Source organism: Balaenoptera acutorostrata, chromosome 17, assembly GCF_949987535.1.
Source record: "Balaenoptera acutorostrata chromosome 17, mBalAcu1.1, whole genome shotgun sequence".
Taxonomy (NCBI): domain Eukaryota; kingdom Metazoa; phylum Chordata; class Mammalia; order Artiodactyla; family Balaenopteridae; genus Balaenoptera; species Balaenoptera acutorostrata.
The window spans coordinates 4,392,662-4,405,484 of record NC_080080.1 but is presented as its reverse complement, the minus strand read 5'-3'; the positions used below and the strand labels follow the sequence as shown (position 1 = coordinate 4,405,484).

The window sequence follows — 12,823 nt, the reverse complement described above, 5'->3', positions numbered from 1 at the left end:
CATCCCTGTGTGGCCCCCAAATGAGCATGGGACCAGGTGATTAAGATCACCCAGCATCTGTATCTCAGCCCCTGTGTGGACAGAACAACACCCACAGTCAGGAAGGCATGCCTCCCTTAAGGGTCTGCTGACTGTGGTAATGGTCTCCATCGCAGGGTGAGGAAACGGGACCCAGAGAGAGAAACTGACCTGGCGTTTCCTCTTCTGAACCAGCACTCTCCTGGGATGCTGGCACTGTGAGCCGTGGAGGACGTTAGGGCCCGATACAGTCCTGGTGCAAGGCTGGCACTCAGAGAACGCCCACCGAGCTGGAGAAACGATTGCATGCCTGCAAAATGCAAGCTCTGAGGCCTGACGTGCCAAGCCCACCTTTGCCAGGCTAGTATCTAACGGAGGCTTCTCACTGATCGTGGACTGATTCATCCCCTCCTCCAGGCAGGGCTCAGCTCCACGCTGGGACTCAGCAGAGACCAGACTCAGGCCCTTCCAGGAGCTTCTCCCAGAGCTGGGGAGACAGTCTGCAAATGACTCATTGCACAATCGAGTCGCTGGCTTCAATGTTGCTGCATTTTATGCAGGAGAACAGGTTGTGAGGAGAGAGAATAAGGGGAGTCCTGGCTTAACCTCAGAGTTTGGGGGAGGCAACCTCGAAAGCAGGACAGACGAGCTGTACTCTGAAGGACAAGCAGGGACCCAGGTAGAGGGCAGTGCGGACAGTGACAGGCCAGGGCGAACCTGACGCCAGAAAGGCAGCACGGGGCTAGATCACACACAGGGTCTTCCCAGGCCCTTGGCTTAAGAACGCTCAGAAGTAATTAAAGAGTTTTAAGATGAAGGATAATGTCAAGATAAAATATCACTTTTCATTTTCAAAAGATCATTCTGCCTGAGAGGAGCAGAATGGAACATTTATCGTGGTGTCATCATTAGCCCTTGACTGGAGACCCCACAGGTGTCCGACCCTGGACTAATCTTTGCATCATGAGCCTCTCAAACGACGTTGCAAGGCGGACACATTCATCTCAGGTGAAACAGATGCCATGACTGGGGCACAGGGACCTCCAATGACTTGTGTAAGGCCAGGCACCCAGCAAACACTGAACTGGGTCTCCACTGGCCACAACGACTACACGGCTCTGGGTGGCGCTCTGCCTGCGTGCCATGCAGTGGCTGGTCCACGGTGCGTGCCGTGGATCTAAGCCATAAATGATAAACGTTTGCTGTTTACTGAACCAATAGAAAAATGCAGGCATGAATGATGGAGGATGAACAGCACACCTGTACGGACAGGTGAGTGTAGAAGGGCCAGGGGACCAATAGCGTCAACGGCGATACATGGCTAGGAAACAGGCTGAATTCCCAGGTCAGCGATTCGGCTGCTTCCTTTCAGGGCGACCTCACCAGGCACTCTGTGGGCGAAATCCCTGCCCAGCGCTCAGTGAGCAACCGTGCTGAGCAGCGCCTTCCCACCCTTGCAGAGGCGTCCCGGGCAGGTCTAGAAGGGGAAGCAACCACTCACTCAGTCCTTTGCACCACAGGGAAGGATCCCATCCGGACGTAGGAACTCTGCGCCCCGTTCTCTCTCTCCCCCAAGGTCGCCTTCACACTGAACAAATCCATCAGGTCAAAACCTGTCCAGAGAGAAGAGCCAGGAGTGAGTTTGGCCAGAGGAGCCCGGGAGACAGAGGAAAAGCACATATGCTCTCTGGGAAGGTGGCCAGCCCGCCCTGCCCTGGGGGAGCAGGTGTGGGGTTTAAGCGGAGGGAACTGTGCAAATACATCTCCCAGGTGAAAACAGAAACAACAGAGGGAGGAGACGGACAGCTTCTGTTTCCATGGCCAATTGCAGGAAACAGGCAGAGACGCTGGGGTTTCTGATGAAACATGAGCCTTCGTGAAAGTCCTGGATCACAGGCAAGCATGAAGTAAGCAGTCGGCCACCATTCTGGCCGTGTGACTGGCATTCAGGGAGCCCACGTGGGGACCCCCAGCTCACACAGGCTGGCTCTGCAGGCCAAGTGGCAACTTCGGCTTTCCTTCTTGCAGCCACATTTCTGCAATTCATTTGGACTTTGCTTGAGTTATAATTTAGCAGCATTTAAATTGCATGATTTTAAAGCGCAAAACATCAGAGAGAAGAAGACCGTTCGTGATACTGCATTAATGGAAAGGCGTATTTCGTTTTGTTTTGGCTCTGAGAGAGGACCTTGCTCATTGGCCACACGAAGTAATGGAAAAGACACGAACTTTGGGCTCAGGACAGCTGGCGGGACAGGGGGTCATCCAGCTCAGTCACACATTTGTGTGATGCTGAGTGGGTTACAGAACCCGCAAGAGCCTCAGTACTTGGTTGTGACAGAAGGCTTGACACCCGCCACCTTGGCTGTCAAGAGAATCCCAGGTGCTCCCTCAGCCGTGGTAGGAAACCGACTCAGCAGGTCAGTTATTCACTCAGGATTCTCCACCATCAACAGCACATACTTATCCATGACCCCCTACAAAATCACCTGGACCGGTCTGGGGGGGCTGCCTTGAGTCCTGCAGCTGGGGTCCCCAGAGGAGCCCGACCACGACGCCCACACGGAGGCAATGGTGGGAGGTACCGGCCTGACACTGCGTCCCTGGGGAAGCGGAACCTCGCGGCAGGTGAGAGGAAGCCGCCTGCGGGGGGGCACCAGGCCTCACTTGTCTCCGCATCCCCGGGCTAACACACCACTCGGCGTCAGTGGCACCGAAGCCACGAGACTTCAGGAAGGTTCTTGCTGTCTCCAACATTCTGAGATGCTGCCATGGAAAACGGGAAACGAACTTGCAGGGCTCACATTAGGATGATTCAAACATCTGCTAACTAGATTCTGTCCTAAGAGATGATTTAGTCATTCAACTTGTATTTTGAGAGCCTCTCTGTTCCAAGCCCTGTGTAAGATGCTGCAAGGACAGAAAGGAATTAGCATCAACTGAGAGTTCCAGCAGCAGAGTCAGACAGGCCTGGGCTGTGTTCCTGACCACCAGGTCCTAGCTGTGTGACCTTAGGCAGGTTGCCTGACGTCTCTGAGCACCAATTTCTTCATCTGTAAAAAGGGGATTGTCTTTGCACCTCATAGGATTGTGGTGAAGCTTGAATATGATACAAAGCTCTTTGTACAGAGCCTGACATAGAGCGGAATACCCACAAAATAATTTTCGTATTAATTATTTCCCTTTACAATGATTACAGCCTCTTCTCCCACTAGATTCTATCCATGGATATCATTTACACATTCAATACATATTTTTTGAGATCCTGCTCTGTGCCAAGCATGTATGAGCACTGGAGACGCAGCTGGGAGAACTGGTGCCCTAGTGGGAGACCAATAATAAGCACATGTCCAGCACAAATGTAAAGGACAATTTCAGGCAGTGAGGAATAATTAAACAGGATTTGATGGGAGGTGAGCAGGGGTGACCGGGCAGGCCTCAGGGGGCGGGCCACCTGAGCAGGGGCTGTTCCAGGCCTGGGGCAGGGCCTGCGATGGTCTGGGAAGGGATTCCACGCAGAGCGAGGCTGTGCTGAGATTGAGGCCCTGGGGGACTTTAGGCACCGGCCCCTCCCCAGCCCCTGCCATTCTGAGGTTGCCTAGTTCTCAGAAAATGACTAAGAGTTGCCATCATGTCATTTCTAAACAGCATCTCACACACCAGCGAATTAACAGAATTCTCGGCACAACGTTAAATGAGACTTGGTCCTTAAGGTAGAAAACATGTGCCCAGAAGCTCCCTCATGGATGAAGACGGCATACCTTGGAACGGTGTGCACACTGAGGCAAACGATCTAGCCTCCCCAGAGATGGTGGGGCCCCCCCAAGGGGCAGGCACCCCCAACGTCATCACTGGCAGCTCTGGGTTTAAGGCCTCACAGAGCCCGGCAGGTCCAGCGGGATCAGCTGGTGGACCGCACTGGGCCACACGAGGAGGGATCTCGTGAAGATCCAAAGGGCCGCCTGTGCACTGGGGCCCTAGACCCGGAAGTGACCCGCGGGGCTGGGAAGCAGAGGACAGTGGGAGGGGCTGGTGCCTGGGAATGGGGTGACTGGCCCACAAGGGTTCCATGGGAGGGACACCAAGCGGTAAAAGGCTCGTTCAGGCTCAGATTCTGTTCCCAGGAAAGGCAGAAGAGGCGGGCGCAGGTATTGGAGCCACTCTGCCCTGGGTGTGAAGGCCGGCCCAGCGCCGGCCGGGGCACAGCCCCCATCCTCGCGTCTCCTTCAGCAACGACGCAAGGGTAAGGGCCCGACTTGCAGGCTCGCCGCCTCCGGGCCTCCAGGTGTCCCTGACATCTCCCCCTGCGGGAGCAACTGGGTCCCGGCGGGCTCTCCCGTTTGTCAGCACTCAGAGGCTCTCAGCGGCCTGGGAGCAAAACCCCTGGAGCGGTAACTGCCTGGACATGGGGTGGGCTGTCGCTCCAGGGAAGCAGCCACTTTCATTTAAGGAGGGAAAATGGGGACCGGAGAGCGTCTCAGTGAGACACACCTGGGCCCTCCCTGCTCTTAGACTCTGCAGCTCCACGACTCTGGTGCAACTACTCAGCCCCTGCAAACTCCCACTTCACGGGGCTGCCCAAGGTCCACAGGGGTGAGCGGGCCCCGGGGGCTCCCACTGAGTGCTGGCTCTGACTCAGAGAGCGGGCTCAAGATCCGGCGGGCATGGGCCCGATGCCGCCCAGTAAGGTGTCAGGCAGAACGGCAAAGAGGCCTGCTCCCCCACGTCACAGCTCCATCCCTGTCACTGGAAACCGCCACCTTAAGCTGGGCTTCCTTGTAGCAGTTATACGTGGGAGAATAAAAAATAGTTTTAAAAAAGCAAACATATGCTCTACTTTCTAGTTCCACTTTCATTGGCTTCCATGGATAAAAACAAAGACTTAAACACCACAAAACTCTGAACAACAAGCAATTAACTAGGAAGCAGCAAAGGGCATTGAGAGAAAGATGAATTGCCTGCAATAAATAAAGGCCGGGAAGGAAAATGAAAAATGTTCCCAAGGTAAATGGACCCTGATGCGAGCGAGGCACCGCGAGATAAAGCGGCGATTGTTTAATGTAGAAGCTGCAAGGATGCACCTCCCCGAAGTCACAGACTCAGCTGAACCAGGTGGTATCGGGGACACCGTGACGATCGCCCAGAGTCCTTCAAAGGTCCGTGATAGACAAAGCTTTGCCGGACCCCCAGGCACGGAAGTTACTCCCGGGTCTTTCGTGGGTCTGGCCGAGGTGCACACGGTTTATGTGTCCCCAGGAGAAGGTGAGCAATTTGAAGGATGGGACCTGATCTGATTCATGTTTCCATCCCTAAAAAAGTAAGAGCTCTGGTTGTCGTCCTTAACTGAGGCACCGTCAGTGGAAAGAGAGAAGGAGAGAAGAAAGGAATTCACTAAACCATTAAGGGCCTCCTCCACCTTAGATGCCCTGTTGGCTGCTCCAATGATCAACAGGACAAAATCCCAGCCCCAACCCCCAAAAGTTTAGTGTCTACAGGGAAACAGGCACAGAGAGAAGCTGTGCTGGTATCATGGGTAAATGAGAAGGAGGGGGAATGGCTGGGCTTGTATAACAGCACATGGAATATTTTCCCTGCCCAGCTGAGGAGCAATCAGGGAAGGCTTCCCAGAGGAGGCAAGGCCTGGCCTGAATTTAAAGAACAAATAAAATCTGGGCAGACACAGATGGGGGGAAGGGCATCCAAGGTAACTGGATGTGCAAAGGTCACCGGACCTGAGTCACCGAGGTTCTTTCTGAGAATCCCACTATTTCGGGATGTCAGGAGCCATGGTTAGGGGAGTGAGCTAGGCAGGGGCAGATCAGGCTGGGCTCTGTCGGCCACGCGAGGCGGTTTGAGTTTCTTTCTACAGGCAGTGGGGAGCCTCGGAAGGGCTGTAAAGCAAGGGAGAAACACAATCTTGTTCCTATGCTCAAAGACCATTCTGGCAGTGGGGATGGAGGATCCGGGAGACTGGTGAGGACTAGACTCGGAAACACAGGCCTGGGGAGGAGGGAGGGAAGGAGCACTAAGCTGAGACCATCTGAGATGCTCGTGACGTGGCGACGGTTATCTGGAGGTCGGAACCCAGGTAGGAGGAGAGAGACATTAGGATGTCTGTGGCCAAATCTCAGAGCTGGACCGTGGCCAGCACTTTCTTTCTGCCTGAAATAGCTGACCCCCCAGGAATGCTGTATAACAAACACCTTTAGTCACTAGAATTTGCAGAACATTCCGTTTTTAGAGCCGGGAGGGGTCCTCAGAGAGATCACGTTGGATGTATTGTTGCGTAAGTGGGGAAACTGAATCTCAGAGAGTCGGGTGATGGACCCAGGCCGCCTGGCTGGGGAGCAGCAGGGCCAGACCCACGCCTCCAAACTGCTTTGTCTGTTCTGTTCCCCGTCCTCACTGTTCCAGCCCAGATAAGCCCTAAAAATAGCCGGAGTCATTTAAGGAACCGCCTGGAGGGGAGGCTTTGGGGAACTGCATTTTTTACAAAAGCTGCTCCGACTACCCGAGTGCGTTTAAGTTGGCAAGCATGCGGTGCCACCTCTCCCTAACTGCGGTCTCAGCTCCAGCTGGCAGGAGCCTTTTTTCTGGCCTGGTTATAATTAGAGGAGACGATAGATCCCGCAGGCTCTCTGCTCTCAGAGCTGCACGAGCAGAGCATCTGCACCGCGTGCTGATGGATGCCCACCCAGCACTGTGGTTTACTTCCTGGGGGCCTCGGAGCCCACCAAGGGGAGGCGAGGTTCCAGGCTCCACTGGCAGCAGATCCACACAGCAGATTCCGCACAGAGGGTCCCGTTCCTATCCAGTCACCACAAGACTCCTCAGCGGGATCCTCACAGGCCAGAGCCAAAAGGATTTGTTCCCAGCTTGCATAAGCACACATGTGCGCACACAGACATGCACGCACGCACATGCATGCACAAACACACACACACACACACACACACACATTCTGAATCTTCCCAGCCAGAATCAGTTATTCTTCAGTGGAAAAAAATACTGGGGGCTCTTCAGTCCGTAGAACGAGAGGAAAGCTCATTCTGATTTACAAATGATAAGGCAGATGAAATGGTGTTCATTTGTGCCTCCTCCCTCCCTCCCTCTCTTGCTTCCGATGGGCTGGATGTGAGCCCTGACTCCGCCACAAACTCAGGCAAATTACTTAATGTGTCTGTACCTGTTTCCCCAGCTACAAAAGACACAATGGTGCTGGTCTCCTACATTGTAAGGGTTAACTGAGAAAATAAGTGCAAATCCCTTGGCATGCAAGGACGTGGTAAGCATGTAAGTGCTGGTACGCATCAATCATTACTATTTCTGTTATTAACGGTATTACTGTCATAACTTCCCTTCTATGAACAGACACACTGGATAATGAATTATTTAGGGGAGATACCGTTACGAAGGATTCATCGCTCAGGAAGCCCGATATGGATAATGCAGCAAGGCAAAGATCTGCTTTCCAGAGTGACTTCAGAGGAAGTTACCCCGGGGCAGAACCGGCAGGCCCAGCCAGGCTCGAGGGATGGAGAATAGATTATCCAGAGCCAGAGCTCCGCTGGGTATTACCGAGGCAATCAGTGGGGACATTTGTGTTCCCAGCAGTTTTGCCCTTTGGACGGTGACTCAGCTATAAATATTTTCGCCTCAAGGTAGCTGCATTAATGCAGTGACTAGGAAGGAAGTCATCTTGCTCTCAGGAGTTGGACAAAGACATCCTGATAGAGAGAGCACCTCACTGAGCACTGACTACAGCCCAGGCGCTCCCCCAGAAGTGCTAGCTTATCTAGGAGACACTCGATCGAGGAGAAGGGACAGCAGGGAGCGAGGCACGGCAGCTGACGAGGAGAGCGGCACCAAGCCGGCTGCCCCCGCGGGGACGTGCTGGGAAGTGGGTCAAGGAGCCGGGCGTTTCTTTACCGACGCTCACTGGTTGAGGGCTGGGTCACTCCCGAGGAGTGTTAACCCCCTGGCACATTTCACCTGCCGTGCACACAGGGAGCATAGCCTTCTGCTGTTCTAGAAACATCCCTCAGGCGCCAGGGTGCAGATGCTGGCGTGTTCGCATGGGCAGGCAAACCCGGGCAGGGTCCCTGGGGAAGGGCAGGGCACTGTAGCACCTATAAGACACGGGGTTCTGATGGCCCGGGGCTCACTGCCTTGGATGGGAGACGGACTGCACTGCTTAGAAATGGACCCGAGATGCTCTGGGGTGGAGAGACGGGGCTCCTGACCCGGCCGGCGTTGGTGAGGTGAGCAGGGCGGGTGTCCTGGAGGGGGAGGAAAGCTTCCCTGAGATCCTGCACTTGAAGTGTTCAGCTGGACGCCTGGCCACAGGGAGTAGTCAGCGGATGCTCATCGCCATCAGGACGAGGAGGAAGCCGGCTCAGCCACCCCCCACGCACCCCCGCTACCCCGTCGTGGTCGTGTACAGAGACAGCCTCTGCGGAGTTCACTTCTGCTGCTGGCTCCGCAGTCGTGTGTCTCTGTGTTCCCTCATCCACTGATTCACTCATGTATTTAGGACTCTGATTCACTCCCAAATGCATTTATTTATTCACCCTTTGCCCGGCTGCCAATCACTCACTCACCATGTCGCTCACTCCACTGCATTCTCTACCGACCCTACAGCATCACCACCCGCTCCCGGAGGGAACACGTGAACCGTCTTCCCTGTTGGACGGTTCGTTGACGGGAGCTGCTCCTGCACAGTTCAGACCATCCTATTAGGACTGTGGTGAAGGACAGGAATGAGGACAGCACCAGCAAGGCTACCCTTGAATCAAGGAGGGTCATGGTCAAGTCCAGCAAAACGCGCAGCAAAGCAAGCCGTGCAGGGTGGCTGTTACTCTCTTACCTGTGATTTCCTTGCTTTCGCCATTGGTGTGCTTAAAGCGATCTCCTTCTACACGAACGCTGGGGCAGAGCACGTCTGAGAAAAGCAAGAGGAAACAGAGATTGATGAGCAAACGCAGCCCACGGTTCCTCCATGGCACGTGACGTCATCGGGACCCCGCGCCAACCCCCCCGCATGCAGGACGTCCAGCATGGGGCAGACGCAGAGGCAGCGCCACATTGACGGAGTGTTTCATTTACTCCCAAATGTACTTGTTAAGCATCAGCTCTGCCAATACTGTGCTCATACGGGGATGAGATAAGAACAGGCATGGTCCCCACCCACAAGGAGCTCACAGTCGTCCATCAGAGGGAGTCAGACACGGAAATCCACATGATCAATGGGGTCATAAGTGACAGAAATGGGTCTGGGTTGCTAGGGCACTCAGGACACAGATCCAACACCTAGCCCAGCCTGGGGAGGTCGGGGAAGCTTTCCTGGAAAGGTGATGTTTGAGGTTTCCCTTAAAGGAACAGTAAGACTCAGCCAGATGGACAAAAGACCAAAAGGCGATGCAGGCAGAGGGAACTTCATTCATAAAGGCAGGAACTTATAGATGAAAATCCCAAGCCAGCAGGGTGTCAATGAAACAGGAAACATGCTGGGGGCCCACTTGCAAGGTGTCTGTTATGCTGCCCCAGGGAGCTTTTTCCAGAAGCAGGCATAATCCCAGAAGAAGCAAGACTGCTCAGTTACACAAAGGCAATGGAGTCACTCACACAGTGAAAAATACTTCATTATACGATATTATATAAATGTCTTATTATACGATATTACATAAACGTCTTATTATATGATATTACATAAAAGTCTTATCTGAATGTCTTCATGATTTCTCACTTTAAAAAAAAAGTTGGAAGGAAAAGGGATTCTTTAAGTTGCCCTAAAATTCCCAGAAAGAAACTTACGGTTTCTTTCAAAGGGGAACGGGTAAGGGAGGGATAAATTAGGAGTTTGGGATTAGCAGATACAAACTATTATATATAAAATAGATAAACAACAAGGACCTACTGTATAGCACAGGGAACTATATTCAATATCTTATAATAACCTAACATGGAAAAGAATCTGAAAAAGAATATGTGTGTGTGTGTGTGTGCATGTGTGTGTAACTTAATCACTTTGCTGTACACCTGAAACTAACACAACATTGTAAGTCAATTATACTTCAATTTTTAAGAATCCCAGAAAGAGCACCAACTGCCAGCGTTAAGGTTCCAGGCCCAAGTGTCGGCTCCATTGCAAGTCTCCTCATCTCTCTGTCGGTGTCAGTATGTGTGACATGGGACACCTTACAAAATACACACTTGTTGCAGGGCTGCTTGGAGGACGGAGCAAGATCAAGCCGTAACAGGACTTCAATGCGGCACTGGAGGCAACTTAGTACAAATACTGCCCTGCCCTTGAAGCAGTCTGGTTACTATATACATTATTGTAATAATCACACGTTATTAGGCAGTCCTGTCATCCCATCAATTCCATGTGCAATAATCTCTTTTCATACGTTTTCACAAATGTTTCACTGCGGGACCAGTTTGAGGCCCCTTTTCCAATCAGCAGTGAGGGGAAAGAATGAGATCCTCCCTGATTTGGGAGGAGGTATTTTTAGTGTTTATCCCAAAGGCACCAGAGGTCTGACAAGCCCCAAGGAAGGAGTTATTTTGGAAACAGCACGGAGTTGTCTGTCTAGAACCAGATATGCAAGAGGATGCCAGCGGCGCGCAGTGTTTAGACGGTGCCGCCCAGGACAGCGGCAGCTGCGGGTGACGGCCAATTGCTTTACGGTTGGCAGGCCGCCAGAGGGGCTGGCTGGGACCGTGCGTCATTTAAAATGAGTTGACTCAGAAGGTTGTAGCCTTGATTATGAGCAAACCTCTGGAGGCTGACGGCTGGAGCTCAGGGCAGGCAAAGCTACTGAGCCTTGTCTCTGCAAATATCCCAAGGGGACGCCCTGATTCCCAAACGGGGATGGTGAAAGACAGTCCGAAAGCCATGACCACAGAAAAGATTGAAACGTTTAAAAGATGTTAGCGCTTGCCCAAACTGCTTCAAGAAATCAGTCCCCAAACCACCTGCCAATCCCCTTTTGGGGCCATCACTAAGCCCCACACACTCCAAAGCCTCGAGGGGGAATTTATAGCTGACTTAGTAAGTCAGGACAAATGGCTCCCAAAATACCCCCTGCAGCCAGGCTCCCCAGGGAAGAGGGGGCCCCAGAGGTTCACCTCTTGGCAGGAAGGGAGAGTTAGCATCTAAAGTCCCTCTCAGCCCGTAACTACATCCCTCTGGCCAAGATACGCCCACATCTTGGATAACGATCTATTTATTTCCACGTTAACTCACTTATTCGAACTGAAACACTTACAGAGCTCCAGACACATTCCAGGCACTGAGCTAGTTCCAGGGACACGTAAGTGGGATAACAGATAAGACACCGCCCCTACCTTCAGGGCGCTCGTGGGCTGTGACGAGGACCGGGGACAGGTAAGCTCAAGGAAGCGTCCGCGCTGCCGTGGCGTCCTGTGCCCCCCTGCCTCACGGGCTCCTCCCCCTCAGCCCTGGCTTCCACCCGCCCTAGCCTGGGCAAGGAGCCCTCGGCAGGGCCCCGTGGCCCCGAGCTGATGGCGCCCTGCTGAAGGCACTGACGGGCAGGGCTGTCCCCCCGGGGAGCCTGGACACCCGGCTGAGTCTCAGTCCAGCTGTAGGTCCACTGCCTTCACGGCTCCAGGCACAGAACAGGCCTCGAGTCTGTGCTGAACAGAACGACCAGAGACGCCTGAGCCAAGAAGTAAAGGCTGAGTGGCGGCCTGGACGCCTCTCGGGCGTGGGCTGCACCACAATGTTGACAATCCGGTGAGAAGATCGCACGGGCTCCAGGGCTCCTGCCACTGAGGGGTCGCACACACTGTCAGCTGCCACCCGAATACCCGTTCCCCACTCCTTCCTTGCTGAAAGAGCGTCACTTTTATGCAGAATGGCAGCATTTTCAGCCTATGGAGAAAAGCTGTGGCTGGTCGGTCTAAGCCAATTATGGTGATTCTGTTCCCCACCTTTCCAGCCGCCCTTCCAGCGAGGGATGGACCTGTGACCCAGTTCTGGACAAGGACATAAATACCAGAAGCGTGCTTGGTTGAGGAGGGGTGGTGTCTTAAAAAGCTTTGGTTTTCCCAATGTAAGGGGACAGGTAGGTAGAAGGGATTGGCAGGTGTACTTTCCCTTCTTCCTCCTTCAAACGTGGGACATAACATCTGCAGGACTGTCTAGAATTGAGGAGAGAGGAACTCCAGCTACCCCCAAGCCTAGGTGAAAAGCGTAAGAAAAAGAAACTCATTTTCCCGGTAAAGAAGCTACTGACAAACTGGATTACCTTCACTTAGCCAATCAATACAGATTTATAGGTAATCATTCAGGATCAACATAAAAAGTAGTTCTGGAATTAAGGATAAGGGTAAGTTCTCAGGAATCAAAACGTGTGTTTAATTAGCTCTTGGTTAGTTGGTTGATTTTCCTTCTTGAAAGTGTGAAAACACAGAATAGACATGGCTGATTACAAAGCCCCTGTTCCCCTGGAGTTCATTTACTGTCACCCACTGCCATTCGTATCCCCTCAGCTTTCAGGATGGCAGAACATTCTAGACTTCTGGAGAGCAACAAGATCTCTTTCCACAGTATGAGATCTTTTTCACCAGAAGCCTTCAACAGAGGCCAAGTCTTGGATGATCAGGGCTGCTGCTCCCAGGGGGACACACCATGAATTCACTGCAGTTTCCCGGGAAAAACGCTTCAAGCTGCCCTCAGTCTACCAAATGGCAAAAGGGGAGAGTGTGTCTGAGCATCAGGGGAGGAGGGTTTGCACGAGGTGGTCTCTGCCGTCCTTCTGCTTCGTGCTGAACACCCATG

General features: G+C 53.0%; 1 protein-coding gene across 1 annotated transcript in view; it reads right to left on the bottom strand.

Moving 5' to 3' along the window:
* Positions 1-12,823, bottom strand: part of COL22A1 (collagen type XXII alpha 1 chain) — a 266,083-nt gene that overhangs the window by 200,790 nt on the left and 52,470 nt on the right. The window contains exons 4-5 of the mRNA XM_028166969.2: positions 8,885-8,959; positions 1,520-1,631 (exon numbers count right to left, since the gene is read on the bottom strand). Of these exons, the coding sequence (XP_028022770.2) occupies positions 1,520-1,631; positions 8,885-8,959 (187 nt within the window). The remainder of the gene's footprint in view (positions 1-1,519; positions 1,632-8,884; positions 8,960-12,823) is intronic.